Raw genomic sequence first — 25,726 nt, 5'->3', positions numbered from 1 at the left:
CCACTCCCTCTATTCCAATCTCTCCAAAGAAGAAGAAAAAGAAAAGGCACTCCTACCTCTTTTTCACAACTAAAAGCCTTCTCTCAAAGAAACTGTAATCCTCAAAAGTCCTACGCCTCTCTCCAGTGTTGAAGAAATAACAAAAAAGCTGAACCCAAATCCATTGATAACTATTCTCTCTGCTGCGATACACATTGCAGCAGTTTGTCTTTCTCTTTCTTTCTTTCTTTCTTTTTGTCTTTTAGGGTTGCAAGTGGGCCCATCGAATCTATGACCCATGCTGTTAATCTGGTGGATCCCACTGCGGAAGTAAATGTACCTTGGGTGATATCGAGCACCTATTTTACAGCACATGGGCTGGACTTGGGCTCAGACCAAGCTGCAGACAGCTTCAAGCTTATTGGTTTTGGCCTGTCATGGGTCAGTTGAGCTTGGGGTAAGGTTCTACTTTGCAGACCAGCCTCGGACAGAGCTCAACTCGACCCATTGACAGACCTCAGAATAGGTATCTGAGGTTCATATTTAAGAAGACAAAAGGTAGGTCGGGTTTCAGTACTATGTAACAAGGCCCGAGGGTACTCCAATCATTTAAACCTATGGCCTGTGCATTTAGGGTGGATGGATCTGACAAGGAAATCAAACAACCCACCTTCCTTCGGCGTGCTTCGCCCTTCTTGCATAAATTTTTAAATTATATTTTTTCATATCTAGATAGATTCTTATCCATATTGCATATGCATGGATTTCTAGTTTATAAAGGAGTTGTTAATACAATGTGAAGATATACCAAGGTCTTATTCGGGTACAGTAAGTTTGGTGGTTTTTACCTATTTTTGCACACAAACATCACATGATCAATGGTTAAAAAATCAGAACTCAGGATGTTGACAAACTTAAGAATATGGAATCATCTTGTTTTATCTCATGTATAAGTGTTTAGATAAAATAATCATGAGCAACCCAAGCATAATCTGCAAAAACATAAAAACTATCTTGAACAAGATTACAAAATTTTGAAGTGTACCAAATCCCCAAAAGGATAATCAGTAGAATTCTAACCAAGAACTCATAAATGGCACAGTAGCAAACATCCAAATGAATTAAATGCTTAAGATCATATGGCAGGGAGTGACAACATGGAATTACAATATAAAGTAATTGTTTTCTAAACTGCAGGCATGAATTTCCAGTGAAACACACCTCTCTAGTTAAAATTGGATAAGCAACTGAGAGTGTTACTTGTTTCCAGTAATTAAAAATAGAAATAGGAGCTTGTAAAAGGTTTCGGAGCAACTTTTTGTAGAGGAAAAAAAAAAAAACATTGACTTGTACAATCTCCCATGCAAGAAGAGGCAGAGTGTTCGTATATCGAACTCAAGTAGCCAATAGCGAAAATAAGTAAGTTGTAGGTAAACAATCTCCTAACCTGGAGATTGAAAAGCAACTGCCGCATCTTTTGGTTGTATTTCTGAAAATCCAAACCAAGAGAATCATATGAAGCCTTCTCAAGGGCAGTTACTGCTTGAACAGCAGCATCAGGCCACAGAATGACTCCACCATCCTAGAAACAAAATATTGCATGCCCATATTAGAAAGTATACTAAACATTATCCACTAGCGCACAAAAACTGGAATCAGGATAGGATGCTTTTGAAGAACTTCATAAGAATCAGGACATGGATTTTGAACATTGCTGAGTAGTAGAACTCAGTAAGGAATGTCAGTTGATAAATTTGTAAATCATGGCATAAAAAGAAAGAATCACAACAATCCTTTAAAAAAATAATGAATGAAATGAATCACAACTGTGTAGAGAGTAATAAAACAGGAGGAATCATAAATAATCCAAAAACTAGTACTTGATAACCCGCCTTTGCTCAAACAAGTGTTTGGAAACATTGGCTAAAAGGAACTGCACGCAATTGGTATTCTCACCAGGGTGGTTGTATATATAAGTTGGCTCTAATTCAATACTCAAGATGATGCATGATGATGAACTGCATCAAATAAGAAGTCACCAACTTCTAAAATATAGTTTGAACATATCAAATAACTACATGAATTTTCAGGAATACATTCCGAATGATACATGCCTACCAATACCATCGACCTTGGTGTCCCATTGAATTCCATAAAATTATATGAGGATACTTTCTGATAGAAAGCATTTTGTAGCAGGATGCATCAATGATACAAAATACAAACGACACCTTCAATATGCATATGTAAAGTGATAGGGACATCTTGTATATTTGTATCATAGGATGAATTAATCACTATACATCTGCTATGAGACACTCCAGTATTTTGAACCTTGCTAAATACTTGTATGTTTTTATTTCCTCATAGTTCAAAACCCATCAAATAAAACACATTATATAAAATATATGTCAAATTACCATTAAGGAAGAGAACATCCACCAATTGGATAGTAGTGAAAATCCTGGGCAGAATAACGATACCATCTTCATGGTGAATAAACACTGAAGACCATAATTTTCAAACACCAAATCTGAAGCTTGGGCAGAATTATGACCAAAATATATATCATTCATCCACGAAAACATAATATGCCCCAAGTCACCAAAAGCTATGTTACCCGAGTACATGTATATTTATTTAGCCTAGCAAAAATCAGTATTGGCAGATCTCCAAATCCAAATTCTTAGCATGTAATGAACAGTAATTTGAAGTATAATCATGTAAAAATACTTCCCTAACGATATCAGAACCCAATTGGCATACTTCGCTGGATGTTATAAAATAACTGGAAACTCTAGAATTCCTCAATAAACGCTTGTGATGGGGACATCACGCGCACACGCGCATGCACGCCGCCCCCTACACACGTACGCACGAAGAAGGAAGGCCCCACCGTCGATCTGGATCAATGACGACGTCCAAAGAGGGCCCCCTAGCTAGAAGACGAAGTTTTGGTTCCTTGGATTGGGCCCGAAATCGAGTAAAGCCCATCATGGGATCTCATGATCGGGGCCCACTAGTCGGATTGATTTCATATTTTAGGTTTTGCTTATTGTTATTATTTAGAACATCATGAACATTTTAGATTTCTTTGTTTGATTTTTATTTTAGTTTACTTCATCGCCAAGTAATAGGTTGTGCACATAGCGCGAGTTTTGGTGTATAGGATTTTCTTATAAATAGGCACCCCTTGTAGTTCTTTTGATTCTATTGAAGATTAATAAAAATTTTGCGTTTTCCTACTCTCTGAGTTGTGAAGCTTAATTGGGTGTGAAGCCCTTCCTTCATCGAAGGGTTAACTAACATGGTGCAAATCCACATCTATCCCGATTCACCCTCATCCATCGCCATCTCTACTACCCATCTTCTATCATCCCTTCTCCTCATCTCACCCCATCATCTATACTTCAAATCAATCATCTATTGCAGAATTCTCCTCCCCACATCAGAATTTCAAAATCTGGCCCTACAGGAGGGCTGAAACTTCGGCGGAGTACCACGCACAAACCGTACATCGGATCGAGCTGAGATTTGGAAGTTTTGGAGTCCATCACTAGCCGACCAGGGCTAAGGTGGCCTTTTTCTTAATAGTGGGTCCCACACACGTGCGGCCGAGATCACACGCACGTGCGTCTGGGCCATTGTTATTGTCCACACGTGCGGTACTTCTCTGGTTCGTCTCTCTCCTTTCTTTCATTCTGTTTTCACCCAAAATCCCTAAACTTAACCCTAAATTACTCAAATCTCCAATTTTATGCCCCTTTTCTTACCCTAGGGTTCCCCGAATTGGAATTTCCGAATCCCTTGGATTAGGGACTAATTACTATGCACGTGTGGATGATTATTTATTATCTTTGAGCATCGTTTGGTTCATAATTTTTATTGATCCAGCCCTATCATGTGTAGGCCTGGACCCGCATAGATTTCCCTTAATTGAATGTTTGGACTTTCATGTGGGATATGGAATTTGTGTAATTGCTTCTAAACTAACGTGATCTTAAGCCTAAAATCTCACATATCATATTTAATTTTCATGTCCTGCATCAGCTTGTTTGGTAAAACTTATTTTTTGCACTTATCACTGAAAGGAACTATTTTCAGTTATTTTCCTTGATTCAGACTATTTGGCCAAATCAAAATATTATCACTGAAAGGAGCTATTTTCCTTGATTTTCCTTGGACTTACATGTTATTGCTAGAAAAGCAGAAGGATAGTGCACCTCTCATCCCATTCAACGCTTTGTTTCCTATTATTCTGTCTCCTCAGCACAGGTCCTTTGTTTCTGCTCTCGAGTGCCCTTCCTCCACCATGCCTAAAAATCTTAAGACTTATTTCTCCTCTGTGGAGTCGAGCTATGAAGGAGGAGATGATAGCTCTTGAAAAAAATCATACATGGGAGATAACCAAGTTACCAGCTGGGAAGAATCTTGTAGGTTGTCGTTGGGTTTATATTCTCAAGTACAATCCCGATTGAAGTATAAGTCAAAATGAAGCCCATCTTATAGCTAAAGGTTTTACACAAACCTTTGGTGGAGATTATTCTAAGACCTTTGTTCCTGCTATTAAGATGAACTCTGTATTGATGATTTTTTTTCTCACTACCACTTTGAATTGACCCTTACATAAGTTGGATGTTAAAAATGCTTTTTTGAATAGTGATTTAATCGAGGAAATATATATGTATCCTCCTAGATTTGTTCGAAAGGGGGAGGAGAGCAAGGTATGTCGTCTAAAGAAAGGCGATATATGGTTGAAGTAGGCTCCTCGCGCTTGGTTTGAAAAGTTTAGTGGAGCCTTGATTTGTATTGATTTCACTTACATCCATTTTAATCATTATGTGTTTGTTAAGTTGCATGCAACGGGGACTACTATTGTGTGTATATGGATGACATTCTTATACAGGTGATGATGTTAATGGCATATCAAAACTAAAATTGTATATAAGCAAGGTATTTGATATTAAAGATTTGGGACAGTAAAAATATTTTCTTAGAATTGAAGTCTCTTAGTCCAAGAAGGGGATAATTCGGTCTTAATAGAAATATACTCTTGATTTGTTGACTTCAATTGAGAATTTTGGTATCAAACCTATTGATTCTCCATTGGAAGTTAGAAGCTCAAAGCAGATGATGATGAACTTCTTAATGATCCTCGTATGCATCAATGCTTGGTTAGAAGAATGATATATTTGATGATTACTCGACCAAATTTGTCTCATGCAGTGATTTTGGTTAATTAGCTCATCCATGGTCCCTATTCTAGTCATCTAAAAACCATTCGCCACATCTTGCACTACATCAAATCATTTTAGGGGTGTGAAATTATCTTTGGTCGTCATCATAATCTTGACACAGATATTCTGATGTTGATGGGCAGGTTTTCCGAATGATCGTCGCTTTACATCAGGCTACTATACTTTTTTGCGGCAATATAGTCACTTGGAAGATTAAGCAGACAGTTGTAACATAATCTAGTGTTGAGGCAAATTATCATGCTATGGCAAATACAATATGTAAACTATTATGATTGAAAAGCTTTCTTTCTGAGTTAGGATTTCCTGTGAAGACTCATGTGCTCATGTATAGTGACAATCAAGCTACCATTCACATTGCCTCTAATCCTTTTTCATGAGCACAAAAAATATATTCAAGTTGATTGTCACTTAATTTGTGAGAAGGTTGCTGCAAATATTGTTTCCACTCCATTTGTTTCGTCTTCCGAGCAATTGGCAGATATCTTCATAAAGGCTCTTACAATGGAAGTTGGACAACGTATTCTTGGCAAGCTGGCCATGATTGATATCTATGCCTCGGCTTGAGGGGGAGTGTAGGAATGTGTATTGTGTCTGTGTGTGTGGGCCTATGACTAGACACACAAGTACATAAACCTAAACCTTGTGTGTTATAGGCCTTGATCTTAGCCTTTTTTCTGTTTTATCTTTATTTTTATGCTTTCCTTATTTGTCCCTTCACTTTCTTTAGTTTTTTCCTCATAAGGGCATATATTTAATTGTACCTTTCTCATATTGTTATAAATAATGTAAGATTGGACCCTATGAGCTCTCTCTCTCTCTCTCTCTCTCTCTCTCTCTCTCTCTCTCTCTCTCTGTATCGTGTAACGCGTGTTGCATAACTTCAGCCCTCTGTAGCATGTAGCATAAATAGCATAGCATGAGCTACACGATACATCTATTTCTTAATTTAAAATATGATGAATATGATAAATAGTAGTAAGAGAAATGCAGAAAATATAAAAATGTCTAAAAGATTATTCATTTTTTCAAGTATAAGCATGCTCAAACATATTATTAATTATCATTTATCAAAAGCCAATCTACATATATAAAGTCATAACCCAACTCAAATAATTATCACATCAACAACTTTCTAAGCAAACCACTTTAATTAATAATTTCTAATTAAAAACCACAAGTCACAACTTACAAGTATGAAAAGAAATAAAAATCCCACAGTTCAAGAGTATGAAGTACAATACAGATGTCATCTACACAGAGGAGTTTTCGAAAACCCGTTTTCTTTTAAGTTTACTTTTGAAGGTTTTTTAGCATGTGAGTTTCACACCAACTTTAACAAAGGATTGCCACCATTTTAAGTGAAAATACACAAAGAAAGGTTTAGTTTTAAGTTGTTTTTATAATGTGAGTTTTACACAATTTTTAACAAACAAAACTTCAAAAAATAAATAAATAAATGTAGCTTACACTACATAGTTATAGCATACGCTACAAATTTACAATATTTTGCTACGCTACGTGGCGTATATATATATATATATATATATATATATCTCCTCTAACAATTTCTAATTTTCCCACTTTTTTATTACAGTTTATACGTTAACCTAGTTAGCAATTTAACTTTGTTAGAATTCTTCATTTAAGGTTTATTCTAAGTTAGGATTTATTAGTTTTTGAAATATCTAGAAGGCCTCACGTGCAGTTAAATTTTTGTTCAAATTTGAATTCTCTTTTGAAGTGAAATGGGTTTTAGAATATCCTCATTTGATGGTAAGTTGAGTTAAGAGTTCTAGAGTTGGAATGTGTCTTAGAGGTGTTTAGGTAACTATAAATATGGGCTACGCCATAAATGTATATTAACGTGGCAAATTCCACAAAGATCATCTCAAAAAATGGAAGGCCGCAAAAACAAAATAAACAAATCATACAAGGGAAGGCTATCGAAAAGAGAAATTTTTAGTATAACCAAATGTCCATTGGTGGTAGGATGCAAGGGATACCATGGAATGGTTGCACTTTTTATTTATTTCTTCCCTTCTAGCAGGGCAAACATTACTATTAAGAAACCATCCAAAGAAAAAGATTAATTTTAAGACCTCCAAGTTCTAGATTTTTTTTTTCATTGGCAATTTACACTTTCCAACACTTTAAGGCAAACGAAACAAAAGGGCAGTGCAATGATTGCACCTACTCAGCAGATGTTCCTACCACAGTAAATTGTGTCCTACTACCAAATGGACTCAAAAACTTTATTGAAAGAGAAAAAAAAAATTTACAAGGGAGGGAGGTATTCCCAAAACAAGTGGGAGACACCAAGCACCCTCCAAGGCAAAAGCACAAGCTACGACCTAAGCTTCATGGGAGAGCAGAAAACCAAAATGTCACCCAGGTCCTAGTCTCATCACAAAGGAAAGAACAGATGGATATAAATTACAGACAAGTCTGTACAACCAGCATATAAGTCAGAATCAATGGCACAATCCTCTCTTAAAGCTTAAATTATGTTCCCAAGATGCTTTTTGATATTCTTTCTTCAAAAATATTCTGTAGCTCCCAACTATGAAAGAGCATACTAGGTCCAGGAGGAAACTATATACCACATACCTTCGGACTCTTTTCCTGAGATCCATGATCAACATGAATTGATCCACCCTTTTCTTTATCATCCGCCTGCAAGTCTTCCCTGGAATTGCATACAAACCGAACTCCTTGAAGTAGTTTCTCTAAACATTTATCACGATGCATAACTCCTGTTAATGCTTTGAAGTTTGCCAAAATTGTATAAAACTCAGAAGAACCATTCGTACAGCTCCCCGGTGTTTCAGCTTTGATCATTTGGTCCTGTCTGGTGGTTGTCTCATCATCTCTTGTAACATCAATCGGTGACATGGTTTTCTTTCTGAGATTCCGTTTGAACTTCAATGCATCATCCTGATCAGCAGAAGCATCTTCTGGTTCAATATCCGGAAGTTCGCCTATACGTTCCCGAGTTTGCTGAACAAGCAGATCAATTTCATGCTGTTTGGAGTCCTCATAATCTTTATCAGTCAGTTTCCAAAGTTTTCTCTCAACAGTATCATAGACTTTTTGCACAATAAAACCTGGATGCTGTGAACGAAGTGGAAGCTGCTTGTGTAAAGGAACAAAATGCACCACACACTTGTGCATTACAGATTCAGCAGGAACCTCATCACGATGGAAACTATAAAACAGCTCCCTGGTATCACGTGCTTCCCAGCTTCCACCTCGACTTTTTTCTGCTTCCTCAGGACGATAAAACCACTGCCCTGTAACCATCATACTCCCATCTCTGGCCTGTGCTATATCCTGTGAAAAGGAAACCAGATTTCATCCATAATTCCAATAATAACAATAATCATAATCAGCAGATGAACCAACAACCTAAGAATCAAAACTAGGTCCGGCAACGAGCAGGCCCAGGGCTTGTTCCGGACTTTGAACTGGTCGTGCCTGGCCTATTCAAAATATTGATTTTGCCTGGTCACGGCAGGCCCATTGCCAGCCCTAATCAAAATTGTGGAAGGTATAAGATGAGACAAAGAAGTGCATGAAAGAAACAGAGCGTAATCTTGTAACATTCAGATGCAAATGACACAATCATCCTAACTTCATCAGACATAGTATAAGCATACCATTCAGAAACCAATGAGGTCAGCCATTTTAGCTGAACGATATCTTTGCATCCAAGTTTGAGGATGAAACTCGGATACAAGAAAGAACCTCCAATCTCTAATGAAGACTAGAAGATTAAGTCTTGGATCATAATATCCATTTCCTTAATGGATATTTTAATTTTTTATGTTTTTTGTTTTTCTCTTTTTTTATCTATCAAAAAAGAAAAGGAAGTTTTCTTTCTTTTTTATAGGGAAAAGAAAAAAGGAATGAGGATGTTGGCAGTTAAGGAACAACACGTTCATAAGATGAGTGTAGCTGAAATGAGGATGTTGAGATGGATGAATGGCAAGATGAGGAAGGAGAGAATTAGAAATGCATGCATTCGAGGAAACTTAGGAGCAGCACCAGTAGGTACTAAGATGAGGGAAAGTAGACTTGGTTTGGTAATGTACAACGGAGACCAAGAACTGTGCCAACTAGGAGTGAGTTGGTGCAAGTTGAAGGCTCTAAAGGGGTAAGGGGAAGGGCCAGAAGGACGTGGGTGGAGGTAGTAACAAAAAAGAGCACATTGGTGGAGGTAGAAAGAAAAGAATTGATGACCTATGGTCTAAGTGACCTTGGCCCTTGATAAAGTGGAATTGCAACACAGGATTCATGTAGCCGACCCCAATTAGTTGGGTCTTGGGAACAGTGTTTTAAATAGCTGCGCTATGTAGTGTGTAGCTTAATGCTATATAGCATAGCATAGCCGTAATGCTACGTAGCTCATGAAAATAGCTTAAGTTGAGTGTAGCCGATGCTACACGCGACGTACACTACACTACACACTACGTAACTCACATTACAGGTTATGTTTCATTGCAATATTAAAATCAATTAATGTTTTCAATGATTTGTTACATTTTCCATTTTCAATAAAATTAGTTAATCTTTTTAATGCTTTTAGTAAAATAATATAATTTATAGTATTAAATCAGTTTTCTTGCTCTTTCTTTACCTTTATGCTTAATCATTGCCCTTTCCTATTAACTTCAGTTGCATTTGGTTGCACTAGATATCACGAAGGATTGTTAAATTTCATTATTAATTGATTTAATTTGGTGCAGAAATCATGAAATTGGTGCAACCAAGAGCAACCTTGATTAAAAATCTAGAAGTACTGTGTAGCGTATGTAGCTTATGCCTCACACTTCAGAGGGGTGAACGCTATGCTACATGCCACTCGCTATTTAAAACATTGGCTAGGATAAGGCTTAGATGATGATGATTGGACGACGACAAAAAAAAAAAAAGAAAGAGAGAGAGAGAGAGAGAGAGAGAGAGAGAGAGAGAGAAGGAGATTGGAAGATGAATCTAAGATAGAGATTGCAATCCTTCATGGATTCTTCAAAAACAATTTCAAGGCACCATCAGTTACTTCATATACATATGTTTTTTATTTTTATGAATTATGAATTATCATATCATCATCATCATCGAGTTGGATGCAGTTTCTAGCAAGTGGGGGCTCTCGTGGTGTGTGAGAGCATATTTCAACGCCATCAAATTCTCTTTCGAGAAGTCTTCGAGAGGGCAAATTACCTAGAGCATGGAAAGTTCTCAAAATGGGTGCAAAGAAATGAGTTGGGGGATCTCCCGATGACAATGTCAATTTTACTTGGTCAAATGGGCAAGACAAGGTAACTAAATCGATTCAAGTCTCGACAGACTAGGTGAATAAAGCTCCCTTTGGTGAGCCAACATGGCCTTCTGAAGCTTGTCTCGGACCATTGTCCAATTCTTTTAGAGGTTGCAGAGGACTGGGGCCCCAAACCGTTCTAATTCGAATTAGTGTTGTTCGATGTGGGAGGCTTCATTGATCTCGTGAAAGATTGGTGAGCTTCTTTTACTGTGGGAGCCATCCAGGTTATGTTCTATTCCAAAAGTTGAAGCTCCTCGAAGGCAAGATCAATGATTGGAAAAAGGATGTGTGGGGATGTAGAGAGCAAGAGACGGGGTTCATTCTCAATCAAAACCAAGCTCTAGACATCAAGGAAGAGGAAAAGCTTAGGAGGGAGGCTCTTACTCTCTTTTTTTAAAAGGGTAATGGAAATTTATTAAAGGCCTCTGGCAATAGCTAGCAAGAAAAGAATACAGAGGAACGAAGCCCCGAGAAAACAAAAACGAACAAGAGGAATCAAAGGAAGCTATCCGTCACGGCTTTTAAGGATAGAGGCCCATTCAAAAATTAATAGCCTTCACGAATGAAATCATTCTCTCAATTGAGTGAGAAGCATTGTTGAAGTAGCGCTTATTCCTCTCATTCCATGTCACCCACCAAACAGCAAGGAGAGTCACGTGCCATGGGGCTCCTTTTATACCCATACCTCCACCATGTCACGCCCATAGGAGATCTCTCACGTTACTTGGCATAACCCGCAACAAGTTGGAGGATAAGAAATGAGACCACACATTGTTTGTGAAAGAGAAAAAGAATCAACAGACTCCGTTACTTTCTCACAAAGATAACATCGATTCGGGATGACCATGGACCACTTTTGCAAGTTGTCAATCGTCAGAACTTTCTTCCTACCTACCAAGTGAAAGTCGCTACTTTAGGGGGAACATCATAATGCCAAAAGTGGTAGGTGTGGCCATTGTCGACACCCAAAATGAAGGATCAGATCATATTGTAGAGCGAGTGAACCAAAAACTTCCCGAAATTATGGGCTTTCCAGACCATTTCATCGTTACCACCTAGAGGCGAAACATATCTAAGCCTTTAAGAGAGACGAGCTCTTCCATTTCCAAATATGCCAATCCTCTTCTGCAAGGGGGAGTCCAACATACTTCAAGACCCCTAACCGAGAAGCACTCTGCCACTTTAATATTAGTTGAAGGCGCTAGCCGAGCTAAATTGGGATAGATTTGTAATGAGGGGAAATCGCCACACCGCTCATCTTCCCAAAATCTGACTCTAGACCCATCACCTATTCTAAAAAAATGCCTTTCCTGAACTTCGACTTGGGGGACATAATCGACTTCCAAGTATTTGAAGCCCTGTAAAGAGTGGATTCCTTAGCCTCCTAACCCCCCTAGTTGTAACCCATATTTGGAAGCAATGATTTCTCTCTAGAAATTCCCTTCCTCCATGGCAAAACACCATAATCATTTCACGAGAAGAGCGCAGTTCATAGTGAGAAGATCTCCTATACCAGCCCCACCTTCTTTAATGGGCTTGCAAACATCTTCCCCTTTTAAAAGATGAAATTTAAATCCTTTATTTGTGTTAGTAGGATAGACAACAAACCTACCATATATTGTTGTACCATATGTTGTTGTAATTAAGGGCTGTAATTAGGGGATATAGATGTTGTTGTTATGCTGTAATTAAGGGATATAGATGCTGCTGTAATTAGGAGATATTATGTTGTAATTAGGGGATATAGATGTTGCTGTTATGCTGTAATTAAGGGCTGTAATTAGGGGATATAGATGCTGCTGTTATGCTGTAATTAAGGGCTGTAATTAGGGGATATAGATGCCGCTGTTATGCTGTAATTAAGGGATATATTGTAAGTAGGGAAAATGATTTCTATATAAGAAAAGGACCACTCAATTGAGGGTCATTGAGCAAATCTAACATGGTATCAGATCCACTCTCTGCAACCTTGTCTTTGGTCCAAATTTCATGGTTCTAGACTCTGGTTTTTTGGTTTCTTGGGTGTGGTTCTGGTTTGCAGTTTTTTTTGTGCATTTCAAGAGATTCTAGTTATGGCTAACAACTCCAACTCAGAAGTCTTTCAAACTCGGTTTACTGGGAAGAATTATGTTGCCTGGGAGTTTTAGTTTCAACTTTTTGTCATGGGAAAGGAGTTGTGGGGACATGTTGATGGGAGTGATCCAGCACCTACCGATCCTAAGACGTTGGTTCAATGGAAGGTGAAAGATGCTCGCGTGATGACTTGGATTCTTGGGTCTATTGATCCACTGCTTACACTCAATTTAAGGTCGCACAAGACGGCTAAATCGATGTGGGAGTACTTGAAAAAGGTTTATCATCACGATCATTCCGCCCGGCGATTTCAGTTGGAAACTGATCTTGCTGCCTATTCCCAAGGTACACTCTGTTCAGGAATATTTCTGTGGTTTTCAAAATCTTTGGGCTGAGTTTTCTGACATTGTGTATGCCGACGTGTCGGCTGAGTTCCTCTTCTGTTCAAGCAGTCCATGAAGTTAGCAAAAGAGACCGGTTTTTAATGAAACTAAGGCCAGAATTCGAGTCTATTCGCTCCAACCTAATGCACAGGGATCCTTCACCATCTCTTGACGTGTGTTTTGGAGCACTTCTTCGAGAGGAACGTCGTCTTCTTACTCAATCTTCGCTTCCGCAAGAGAATGTTGTCGCATACACTGCTTAAGGCAAAGGGAGGGTTCGAGACATGCGTACAGTTCAGTGCTACAGTTGCAAAGATTATGGGCATATTGCTGCCCATTGTGCTAAAAAGTTATGCAGCTACTGTAAACAGAAGGGTCACATCATCAAAGAATGCCCAACACGTCCTCAAAATCGACCCGTGAATGCTTATCATGCTACTGCTACTGGCCACACTTCGGATGGGGTAACCAGCACTCAAAATCTCGCTCCAGTGTCATCTTCCACTGCTGCTACACCTGCCCTTACACCAGAAATGGTGCAGCAAATGATTGTATCGGCATTTTCCGCTTTGGGGCTGCAAGGTAAGGGTACTATACGTAATATACCCTCTCAATCTTGGCTTGTTGACTCCGCTGCATCCAATCACATGACTAGATCTCCTGATATGCTTAGCAATGTTCGTAAGTACACTGGTTCTTCTAATATTCAAGTTGTTAAGGGCCATCGTTTACCGATTACTGGAATTGGTGATATCGCACCATCACTTACTAATATTTTTGTATCATCTGGGCTTTCTATGAGTCTTATCTCGGTTGGACAATTAGTGGATGATAATTATAATATTCAGTTTTCTCGTGATGGTTGTCATGTGCAGGATCCGGTGTCGAGGAGGACAATAGCGAAGGGGCATAAAGTTGGGAGACTGTTTCCATTATACTTTTCCATTCCTAGTATCATTTCTTTGGCTTGTACTACTATCTCCAATAATTGTGAAGTATGGCACAAACGTTTAGGCCATCCAAACAATGTTGTTTTATCTCATTTGCTGAATTCTGGTTCGTTGGGGAAAAAAAGATTCTTCTTTGCCTCATGTTTTATCTTTTGATTGTTCTACGTGTAAAATCGGAAAAAGTAAGATTCTTCCCTTTCCTTCTTCCGGGAGTAGGGCAAAGAATTGCTTTGACCTTGTTCATAGTGATGTATGAGGCATTACTACTGTCATTTCTCATGCTCATTATAAATATTTTGTGACATTCATAGATGACCATAGTCGGCATACTTGGGTATATTTTCTACGCTATAAGTCTGAAGTCTTTGCTATTTTCAAATTGTTTCTAACATATGTTGAGAATCAATTTACCACTAGCATTAAGACTTTACGAACTAATTCTGGTGGAGAATGTCTCATGAATTTCTTGAGTTTCTTTGTCACAAAGGAATTGTTTCTCACCGCTCGTGTCCTTATACGCCTCAACAGAATGGCGTGGCTGAGCGCAAAATCGACATTTGTTAGATGTTGCTGGGACCTTGTTACTTGCATCTTCTGTTCCTCCTAAATTTTGGGTTGAAGCTTTAGCTACAGCAGTATATTTGATTAATAGGTTGCCTTCTAAAGTGCTAAATTTCGACTCTCCATACTATCATCTGCATAAACAGCACCCTAGCTTTCTTGACTTACACACTTTTGGCTGTGTCTATTTTGTGCATCTACCTCCGCATCAATGTCACAAACTCTCTGCGCAATCTGTGCAATGTGTCTTTTTGGGATATAACTTATCTCAAAAAGAATTTGTATGCTATGATGCTTCTTCCAATAAATTTCATATATATCGTAATGTCGTTTTCTTTGAGCATCAATATTTCTTTCCTAGTTCTATTACATCATCTCCTGCAGTTTCTGTTCTTCCTCACTTTGATGATTTGATGTGCCCTCCTGATCGCTTCAAGCCTGGTTTTGTGTATGAACGTCGTCGACCAACTCTACCCCTTCCTGAGTCTGATCTACCACCTGATCCCATTTTGCATCCTCGTCGACGATCTGGCCGTACTTCTCATCAACCGGATAGGTATGGTTTCCCTCATACCTCCTTCACGGCTACCTTATCAACTGTGTCGATTCCTAATTCCTACTCACAAGCTGATAAACATGAGTGTTGGAGAAAGGCTATGCAGGAAGAACTTCAAGCTCTTCAAGAAAATCAGACTTGGGACATGGTCCCTTGTCCTTCTCATGTCAAGCTAATTGGATGTAAGTGGGTTTTTTCTGTGAAACTTCGGCCTGATGGGTCTGTGGACCGTTATAAGGCTTGTTTGGTTGCCCTTGGTAACCGCCAGGAGTATGGGGTTGACTATGAGGAGACTTTTGCTCATATCGCTAAAATGACCACTGTGCGTACTATTATTGTCATCGCATCCTCTCAAGGATGGTCCCTTTGTCAGATGGATGTGAAGAACGCATTTCTTCACGGTGATTTACAGGAAGATGTTTACATGACACCTCCTCCTGGCCTCTGCTCGTCATCAACGTCGAATGTGTGTAAGCTGAAGCGCTCTCTATATGGTTTGAAACAGGCTCCCCAAGCCTGGTTTGATAAGTTCTGGGCTACCTTACTTCAATTTTCTTTCATACAAAGCCAATATGACTCTTTGTTATTTCTTCGTACAACTTCTGTTGATATCGTTCTTCTTCTAGTTTATGTCAACGACATTGTCATCACTGGGACTGATTCTGCCCTCATTGATCTACTCAAGCAACATCTTCATGATTCATTCCATATGAAGGATCTTGGTCCTCTCCGGTATTTCCTCGGTTTGGAGGTTCAGTCCAATTCCTCCGGGGTTTTCCTACATCAGCATAAATACACCCCCGGTGAGAAGTCTCAAACCTGAGACCTCCCGCTTTGATACCAATTTGATGCAGGACAATTAACCACTTGCTCTAAAAGCTCGAACTGTTAGAGTATGGCGAATTAATCCATTTTATCTCATAGCCCAGGCCCCACATCTCATGGGTTTTAAGACCTCGGCCGAACCCCCTTCGTGGACCCCAAATCACATGGGCCGCCCACCCCGAGTGTGTCTCCGCATCCCACGGGCTACCCCACTCGAGTCCGGTGTGAAATGCGCATTAATCACCCCTGGTGAGGAGTCTCAAACACAAGACCTCCGTGGGCCACACCCATCCCGAATGTGCCCCCGCATCCCACAAGCGACCCCACTCGAGCCCAGTGTGAGAATGCCCCTACATTAGGATACCCCTTTGGAAGTGAATGTCAAGAATTGACGTCAGGAGGGGGATCTCCTTCCTGATCCCATGGTGTTTCGACAGTTAGTTGGTAGTCTCAATTATCTCACTATTACACGGCCTGACATCCTTTGTTGTCCAGCAAGTCAGTCAATTTCTGCAGTCTCCTCACCACCTTCATCTTGCCACAGTCCACCGAATTATTCGATATCTCCGGGGTCCCTCTCACCATGGCTTATTCTTCTCTACCGGTACTCCTCTTCGCCTTGTGGCTTTTAGTGATGTTGATTGGGCAGGATGTCCTGATACTCGTCGGTCTGTCACCGGGTGGTGTATGTTTCTTGGTGATTCACTTAATCTCTTGGAAGAGTAAGAAACAGGATCGTGTTTCTAAATCTTCGGCCGAGTCCGAGTACCGTGCCATGTCGGCAACCTACTTAAAGATTATGTGGCTCTATGGCTTGCTGAAATAGGTTTTCCTCAGTCTACTCCCACTCCTCTTCATGCTGATAATACGAGTGTTATTCAGATCGCTACCAATCCCGTCTATCACGAGCGTACCAAACATATCGAGGTGGACTGTCATTCTATTCGAGAAGCTGTTGATACTCGGGTTATCTCTCTTCCACATGTCTCAAGCGACCATCAGATAGTGGACATCTTCACCAAAGCTATGACACGACTACGTCATCAATTTCTTGTTGGCAAATTGATGCTTCTTGATCGACCAGCATCAATTTGAGGGGGGATGTTAGTAGGATAGACAACAAACCTACCATATATTGTTGTAATTAAGGGCTGTAATTAGGGGATATAGAAGTTCTTGTTATGCTGTAATTAAGGGCTATAATTAGGGGATATAGATATTGTAATTAGGGGATATAGATACTGCTGTAATTAAGAGATATTATGCTGTAATTAGGGGATATAGATGCTGCTGTTATGCTGTAATTAAGGGCTATAATTAGGGGATATAGATGTTGTTGTTATGCTGTAATTAAGGGCTGTAATTAGGGGATATAGATACTACTGTTATGCTGTAATTAAGGGATATATTGTAAGTAGGGAAAATGATTTCTATATAAGAAAAGGACCACTCAATTGAGGGTCATGGAGCAAATCTAACAATTTGTACATTTCTAAAAGAAGTCCCTTCTAAGTTTCTGCAATTTAAGTCTAACCGAGAAAGGGCACTTGAATAGAGATATATAATAGAGCAATATATTGTAAAAAGCTGCTTTAATGAGAGTTAGTCTCCCTCCCAATAAGAGATATCAGCTCTTCCACTTAGACTGTTTTCTTTCTATCCTCTCCACCACCTAAACCCATAGATGCACAGGGGGTTTCTCTATACATAAAGGGAGCACCAAATAGGAAAAGGGAAGAGATCCCACCTTGCACCCGATAATCGAGGCCAAGAAAGGAAACCTCATCTCCTACACAGCTGAAAAACGTAAAGAAATTAATAGGTAACCAACCCTCCGAGAAGCCCAAAACGTAGAGGGTGGGCAACTCCATTAAAGAACCCCCTTCCTTCGTTTCTATGGTAATTCCATATCCTTTTCTACTACGAACTGTGACCCATTCTCCCTCTACCACATCTCCTTCAATCCCTTTTCCTTTATCTGCACCATGAGAAGAGGAAGAAGTTGCACCTCCGTTGGAAGAACCCCCACTCATATTTTGACCTTGGTGTATCTCCCTGGCGTTTTTAGTCATCCATCTTCTCTTGCCGAAATTCTGAACATGATTCTTACCTCCTGTCATTTTAATGTGAAATCCATCTTCCCTTGCCAAAACTCAATTTGAGGAAATCTTGGGATTCTTCATGCGGCAACGGAAGGAAGCCACATGTTGAATATACAAAGGTCGAAAGAAGAGAAAAAGTGGAAGCAATGATCCAAGGCGACTTGGGGGATAGAAAAATGAAGTTCTTCTATGGTATTGCAAACACAAGGGTTAGGAACAATAAGATTCATTATATGGTTGTTAATGAAGTGAGATTAGAGGAGAAAAACAAAGTGAGGCTATTGTCACCTTCTACACAAAGCTCCTCTCGAGCGAGGGTTGGGAAAGACTGAGGTTAAATAATCTCCCCTTTCAAATGACTTTTGCAACTAAGGTGGACTCTCTCAAAAATCCAGCTTCAAATGGGTAGATTGAAGTGGTAGTGGATGCTTTGGGGCAAGATACAGTGCCAAGGCCAAATGGCTTTCCCCGCATCTCAAGTATTTTGGGAGTTGATTAAACAGGATGTGGTGACATTCATTTTTTAATTCTTTGAAAGCATTCGAATTCCAGTCGAAATGGAGTCTTCATTCATTGTGTTAATTCCAAAGAGAGAGAGAGAGAGAGAGAGAGAGAGAGAGAGAGCAAAGTGTTTGCAGGATTTCAGGCTAATTAGCTTGATTGGAGCTCCATATAAATCCTCACACAAGTGTTGGCTAAAAAAACCTAAGGTCAATTCTAGGGTGCATTGTGCCCAAGGTCTAAGGTGCTTTTATTGAAGGGAGACAAATTTTGGATGATGCATTGATTGCTCATGGTTGCATTGGGTCAAGTTGGCTGGCGACAAATGGAGATGGATTCAGGCTTGCTTGAGATCAACCAAGTTCTCGATCCTTGTTTAACAGGTCATTTAAAGGATTCTTCAAATCGTCGAGGGCTCAAGCAGGGGGATCCACTATCACCTTTCCAATTTGTGATGGTCATGGAAGTCTTAAGCAAAATTCTAGAAAAGGGGGTATTAGCAAGCCTTATCAACAGATTTAAAGTGGATATCGGTGATTTTCAGGTTTCCCATCTCCATTTCGCAGATGGCACAATGATATTATAGGATTTGGAGGAGTTAGAGGTAGACAATCTTTGAAAGATTATTTGTTGTTTTGAGGCGGTGTTAGGATTAAAGGTTAATATTCAGAAATGTGAGATGCTAGGCATATGCATTCCTGAGGAGTTTAAGGAGCTTATAAGGGTTTTTTGGTGCAAGGTCCAGTTCGTTCCCTTACATGACGCTTCCGTTATATGTCAAAATCCGCCAAGCACTTGTGGGACAGGGAGATCGAGGTGGTGGAAAGGAAATTATTTTCGTGGAAGCATCATCATCTATCATTAGGGAGAAGGCTAACATTGATTAAAACAACACTATCAAAACTCCCTATCTACTTCTTATCTCTTTTCAATTGTCCAAAGGAGGTATTTAGTAGGTTGGAAAGACTTCACCACGACTTCTTATGGCAGGGAGCAGAGGAGAGACAAAATTTCATTTTAATGAAATGGGATGAAGTGTGCAGACTAGTTGGTTGTGAAGAAGTACGGAACAAAATATGGGGGCTAGTGGACCAGATAGTCTTCCACATATGGGGTAGGGCTACTCAAATGTGGAAAGCGATATCCAATGTGGGGAAGTGGTTTAAGGAGGGGGTTGGGTTTGCAATGGGTGATAGGAAAAGGGTTAGATTTTGGAAGGATGCTTGGCTAGGTGACAAACAACTTTCAAAGACTACCCGAGTTTGGCATCATTATCCCTGAATGAGGATGTGACTATTGATCAATGCTTATCAAGTTCCAAGGCCAGGGTGGGTATGAACCCTGCTATGTAGGAAGAGTTTAATGACCTGGTTAAGGTTCTCACAATCGACAAATTCTCGAAGGGGGGAATGACAATTAAAAATACTTGTGTGCTTTGCATGAGTGAAGAATCAGTTGACCATCTATTCATTCCTTGCACCTTTGCAAGGGAGGTGTGAGAAAGGTTGTTGGGAACTTTTCGGGTGACGTGGGTGATGCCCTAAGTCAATTGCAAATTTCCTTATTAGTCAAGGGAGGGGGAAGCCGTAGAGGTTGTCCTTATTAGCGGGCTTATGGGCCTTATGGAGGAATAGGAACAACCGATGCTTTCTTTATCTTTGTGGTGTTGCATTGGAGGCCACTAGATGGGCTACGGTGTATGTAATGGAATGGGCTTCCACTTCAATTACCCCTAGTGATTAGAATCTATCTTGTATTTCTCGTGCTTTGTTGTAATTCTTTTGGCCTTTTGAACCTTATCTAATAAAATTTTAAATTCTCAACAAAGTGTATGTAATGGAATGGGCTTCCATTTCAATTACCCCTAGTGATTAGAATCTATCTTGTATTTCTCGGGCTTTGTTGTAATTCTTTTGGCCTTTTGAACCTTATCTAATAAAATTGTAAATTCTCAAAAAAAAAAAAAATCCTTCCAGATTTGGATATAAGAACTCCCCACGGATCCCATGGAGTTGGCTAACGAGTCCATGCCATCCATCCATATCATGGGGCATATTAGTCGTTCCCAAAAAAAAAAAAAACCCAGACCCATATTGGATGATATGAGCCCATGACAGCCTTTTTACCCTTTTCTTTTCTCCAAAAATTGGGATAAAAAAAAAAAACTATGAGTAGGGTAAAACAGTAGAATCTTTCTTTCTTTCTTTCTTTCTTTTGTGTTTATGTGACCTTAACATGTATTGGATGGTGCATCAAACTTTTTTTCTTTTTTAATAAGATGTCATTTGTCAACGTTACCTCAAGAAAGTCAACCAAATAGCCTAAAGCTAGTCACAAGGGAATCCATAAGTAGGACTATACTTACGTAAGGATCAAAGCCTTTTCCCACACTAGAGTTCCTAAGAATTGGCATACTATGGCAAATTAATGATCGGGCTCTACCACAACCAGCTTGTCTATTCATTCTCTGAGAGTGTTTCAATGTGCTTCCTTCTAGAGTTTCTTACCTTCATTGGTATTAGAGCCTTAGGAAAGACAGTTCAAGGGCCTTCAGTGGTACCAAACAGTGTTATGGCTACCTCTTTTATTACTTCAATGCTCACCACCCCCATCCTCCTTCCTCTATTTCCCATTCTTAAAACATGTCCTTGCTATCCACAATTCCATTGCGTGAGAAGTAGACTTGTTTATGTTGTTGATGGGCAGGCTCAAGTTTGGCCTCACTTTTAGGCCACATAAATAATAAGGTCTCACTCCAGGACCCTTAGAGGTTCCAACTAGGGAGAGCAGAGATCCCAAAAACGCAGCCCCACCAAAACGGCTCTGAAACAAACAAAAAGGTGCATGCCGCACCCACGAGGGACTACCAGTGATATGCTGGAGGAAGATGGGGATGACGTCAACTCCGCATTGCCCTTATGGGTTGGGCCACACACGTGCTACACTACAATGGCAATTACAATGGGAAGCAAGGCTGTAAGGCGGAGCGAATCCGGAAAGATTGCCTCTCGGATTGTTCTCTACAACTCGAGAACATGAAATTGGAATTTCTAGTTGATTCACTAATTTGCACTAAAACGAACAGTTGCCGAAACCCATCATTATTTCACTTTCCTCACTTCAGCTTCATTTTCCAAGTAGGCAACTACTTCCACCTGCCCCTTGGCATTTTATTACCTACATCACTCATTGAGTGAGTTCGGGAGCTACCTTTTATGTATACCATACCATATAATCGAGAGGGGATATAGCAAGTAAACGCATGAAATGGGAACTGGCCTTTCTATAATAGGAAGAAGAATATAAAAACCAAATATCCAAGAGAATAGCATAATCAAACGGTAAAAATAAACAATAAAGCGGTCACCTTAATGATTGCAACATAAGGCTTTTGACGTTTATCAATCTCCTCTGGAGTTAAAAGTACAGCGTCCTCCTACATGACAACAATCAAATAAAAGTCAATGTTTAAAAAATAAGCACTGGGAAAATAGCTTTGATTATTGTTTGTTGTGATAACACGGAGTGGCAATCAATGTGGATTGCACATTCACGTGAATAATATAAAAGGTCTCCCAATACTAATGCTAAAGAAGAAGGTAAGAAAGGCAAAAGACAAAAGGAACTAAAATCTTTCCTAGTGCCAAAAAAAAAATTCCATAAGACTTTAAAAGATATGCAATAAATTATATTGATCCTTGAGCTTAACTACATGCATCGCACCAGGGACAAACAAAAGACAGAAGGGGGGAAAATATATTTAATTCACTACCATTTATGAAATGGTAGCAACAAATCCCAATACATTGCTTGCATGTACATCAAAGCAAACTATCCAAACTATGGGCTACATTTTGGATGAAGAATAGCTTGAACCAGCATCCAACAATCTCCACCATCCAATTTTGGCTGTTGAATTTGGACGACAACTGAGAACTTCATTGACAGCCACCAACTGGATGGTTACGATCTTCCAACCAGTACAAATTCCAGTCTACCCTCAACTTGTGGGGCAACAGTTGAAAGTGGCACGAGCAAGGTTGATGTACATGTACGCTGTGTGCATGAAGAGTTGCCGCAATTTAGTAAATTGTGACACTGTAATGCACACCTCGAACAAACTTCGGTAAGATTTTGTTGTGTCCATGCACTTCACAAGATCCCTTTGTTCTTGAGCAAAAGGGTCAGAACCTTGTGTTTCTTTTCCAGGCACATCAAATGGTGGTGGCTCATGCACAATCCACCATACGAATGGCATGCATGTACATCAATCCCAACTGTCCATGTCATGATCCCCATTGTGTATAGATCATAGCCAGATAATCCCATTGATCAAACAAGCTTAACCATCTAGCTCTGCTTGTTGAATTTGGACTGCAAACAATTTCCTTTTTCTAACCATCCATCTAATGAAAACAATTGGACAGTTGAGACCCACCGTCAGTGTGATTTTCAGGCTATGCTCCACCCACTATAGAGGCCATGATTTGGAGGGCATGTATTCTGCAGGTGCAGTGAACGGGCCACCGCCATTTTAACATTGTGGCAAGAAATGCGCACCCAACTAAACAAAGGACCCAAATTCTGCAAGTAAGATCATCCAATCCCCGCAATTCATGGATTGTGGTCGATCCATGGCTGGTCCACTGTCAAACTCCAACTAGCAGTCTAGAATCCCAGATCATGCATTGTCCTGCAACATGCCCGGTTCCTGTGCAAAGCACAAGTTAGATTGTCCCTCAAATGAACGGAAATGACACCCACCCTCCACACATCTTCCCAAACCGATTGTTCCACCCAAAAAAGGGCAATTTGGTCATTATGGCAATTGTTAAAAGCACTCATTCAACAAACCTATTGTGTAGGGGTGAAGTTATAAACATTGGGGGGGCAGAAACACTGCATTCCAATTCTTAGTAGCGGCTTCAATTATCACAATCTGAACCCGGTTCCCATCCAAACACGGCCTAAATGAAGAAGGGGCTACTTGATCATTATGGCAATTCTTGAAAGTACTCATTCAACAGAGACATTGTGTAGGGGTGGAGTTATTAACGTTGGGGGTGGAAAAACCAGCATTCCAATTCTTGGTAGCAGCTTTATTTATCGCAATCTGCACCCGACTCTCATCCAAACACAGCCTAAATGAAGAAAAGGTATTTTAGTCACTATGGCAATTCTTGAAAGCACTCATTCAACAAATATATTGTGTAGGGGTGAAGTTATCAACATTGGGGGGGTGGAAACGCTGGCATTCGAATTCTTGTAGCAGCTTTAATTATTGCAATCTGAACCAGGTTCCCAGCCAAATGTAGCCTAAATGAAAGAAGGGCAATTTAGTCGTTACAGAAATTCTTGAAAGCACTCACTCAACAAAGCCATTGTTCAAGGGTGGAGTTATCAACATTAGGGGGGACGGAAACACCAGCATTCCAAATCTTGGCAGTGACTCTTATCACAATCTAAACCAAGTTCTCAGCCAAACACTAACTAAATGAAGGGCAATTTGGTCATTAAGGGGTCATTTGAATGCATGTAGGTTTTTTAAGTATAAGAGACTTTCACCTTAAAGTGACTTTCAGCTGTAAGTCACATACAAGGAAGGACTTCTCACTCCAGCCCCTGAAGTTTACTAGTAGTTTTGCATGTAAGTGACTTACAAGTGAATTTCATCCCCCAAACAACACCTGTAAGTCACTTCCCACTTACAGAACTTATAAGCATCCAAACAACCCCTAAGAAAATTCTTGAAACCACTCATTCAAGAAGCTTTTATCAATGTGATGCAACCAAATGACCACACAAGCTGATTGATCAAGATTTGAAGAATCCACCCGTATCCCACACGTGCACACTCCACATGTGTGCACAAAAAAAGGCCCACTTTCCTTTTTTTAGTTTATCTCTAATTTCCTTCTCTTTCTTATCTCTATATTAGGAAATAAGTACCTTCTTATTTTAGATAATCAATGTCAAGAAACAAGCATTATTTTTCCTATTTTGGAGATCTTGTCTAGAGAGGAATCCTATTTTTAGATTCCATAGATTATGTTGAAGATTGTAAGCACTCATTATAAATAAGGCTTAGGCCTATGGAATAAGACACAATTGATTGGTATTCTCTTTAAGTAAATTCTCTTGTTTCTCTATGGTAGTTGTTGAAGGGAGGGAAGTGATCTTTAGTATAAGACTATAGGCCTGTTGAGCTTGCTCACAGGCATTGCATTTTTTTCTCTTATGTGATTCAAACTTCAATCTGGTACATTGAATCTTATTGCAATTAGTTTCTTCCTTGATCTAGTTGCATTACTATGGAAGGAGTTATCAACATTAGGAGGGACAGATACAGCAGTATTCCAATTCTGGGTAGCGGCTTTATTTATTGCAATCCAAGCCACTTCCCATCCAAACACAACCTAGACGGAAAATATCACAAAAAAAACCCTAACAGCACCAGATCAGAGAGAGAGAGAGAGAGAGCAAGAGAGAGCTTACAAGCTCGAAGCGATTGCCATCGAATTCAAAGGCAGAGAAGTGATTCCTCTTGGCCCTTCCTTTGACGGAGGTCCTGATGATTTCCCCGATCGGCTTCGCATCTTCCTGCACGGGTTCTGCCACTTCTTCTTCCTGTCTTCCTCCCTTCCCTCCTCCCCCTTTGTTTCTACGGCTCTCTTCTTCTCCTCCCTCTTCTTCTTCCTCTGGAAGCTTCTTTTTCTTCTTATTTTGTTTCTTCTTCGTCTTCTTCTCTTCTTCTTCTTCGCCTTTCGGTTTCTCTTCTTCTTCTTCGTCGCTCGTCGAAATGAATCGCCTCTTCCGCATTTTTCCGTGTTTTCACCGATTTTGCTCTGGCGGGAGGGGTTTATATAGAGGAGCGTTTGCAAGAAAGCCTTGACTTTTGAAATTATGACAGAAATGCCACTTCTTTTTTCTTTTTCTTTTTTCAGGGAACTCGGATTGCGTAGTGGACACAGAACCCACGTAGGTGCTGCGTCTGTTGAAAAGCTTGTGGGGGCTATCATGATGTGTGTGTTTCATCCACGCCGTCCATCCATTGTTTTAGATCACTTTAGATCTTGAGCCTCAAAATTAGGTAAATCCAACTGTCAGGTGGACCACATCGTAAAAACAGTGGTGATTGAAGGGCCACCGTTAAAAACTTCTAAGGAGTTGATGGTCAAAAATACATTACAGCTGACCCAATGAATGTTTGAACGGCGG

General features: G+C 39.8%; 2 protein-coding genes across 5 annotated transcripts in view; one reads left to right on the top strand and one right to left on the bottom strand.

The window, feature by feature from the left end:
- Positions 1–25,391, bottom strand: part of LOC131231684 (uncharacterized) — a 44,342-nt gene extending 18,951 nt beyond the window's left edge. The window contains exons 1-4 of one of the 4 annotated variants that reach the window (XM_058227969.1): positions 25,004–25,383; positions 21,876–21,944; positions 7,845–8,567; positions 1,427–1,561 (exon numbers count right to left, since the gene is read on the bottom strand). In XM_058227969.1, the coding sequence (XP_058083952.1) occupies positions 1,427–1,561; positions 7,845–8,567; positions 21,876–21,944; positions 25,004–25,327 (1,251 nt within the window). In that variant the 5' untranslated portion in view covers positions 25,328–25,383. Of the gene's footprint in view, positions 1–1,426; positions 1,562–7,844; positions 8,568–21,875; positions 21,945–25,003 lie in introns of all 4 variants that reach the window. The other 3 variants (XM_058227972.1, XM_058227971.1, XM_058227970.1) reach the window with 3 other exon arrangements.
- The window catches only part of LOC131231685 (universal stress protein A-like protein), a 40,195-nt gene continuing 27,156 nt past the window's right edge, over positions 12,688–25,726 (top strand). The window contains exon 1 of the mRNA XM_058227973.1: positions 12,688–12,975. Coding sequence (XP_058083956.1) covers positions 12,720–12,975 — 256 coding nt within the window. The 5' untranslated portion in view covers positions 12,688–12,719. The remainder of the gene's footprint in view (positions 12,976–25,726) is intronic.

Source organism: Magnolia sinica, chromosome 17 (assembly GCF_029962835.1).
Source record: "Magnolia sinica isolate HGM2019 chromosome 17, MsV1, whole genome shotgun sequence".
Lineage (NCBI taxonomy): Eukaryota > Viridiplantae > Streptophyta > Magnoliopsida > Magnoliales > Magnoliaceae > Magnolia > Magnolia sinica.
This window is presented reverse-complemented; position numbering and strand designations above follow the sequence as displayed.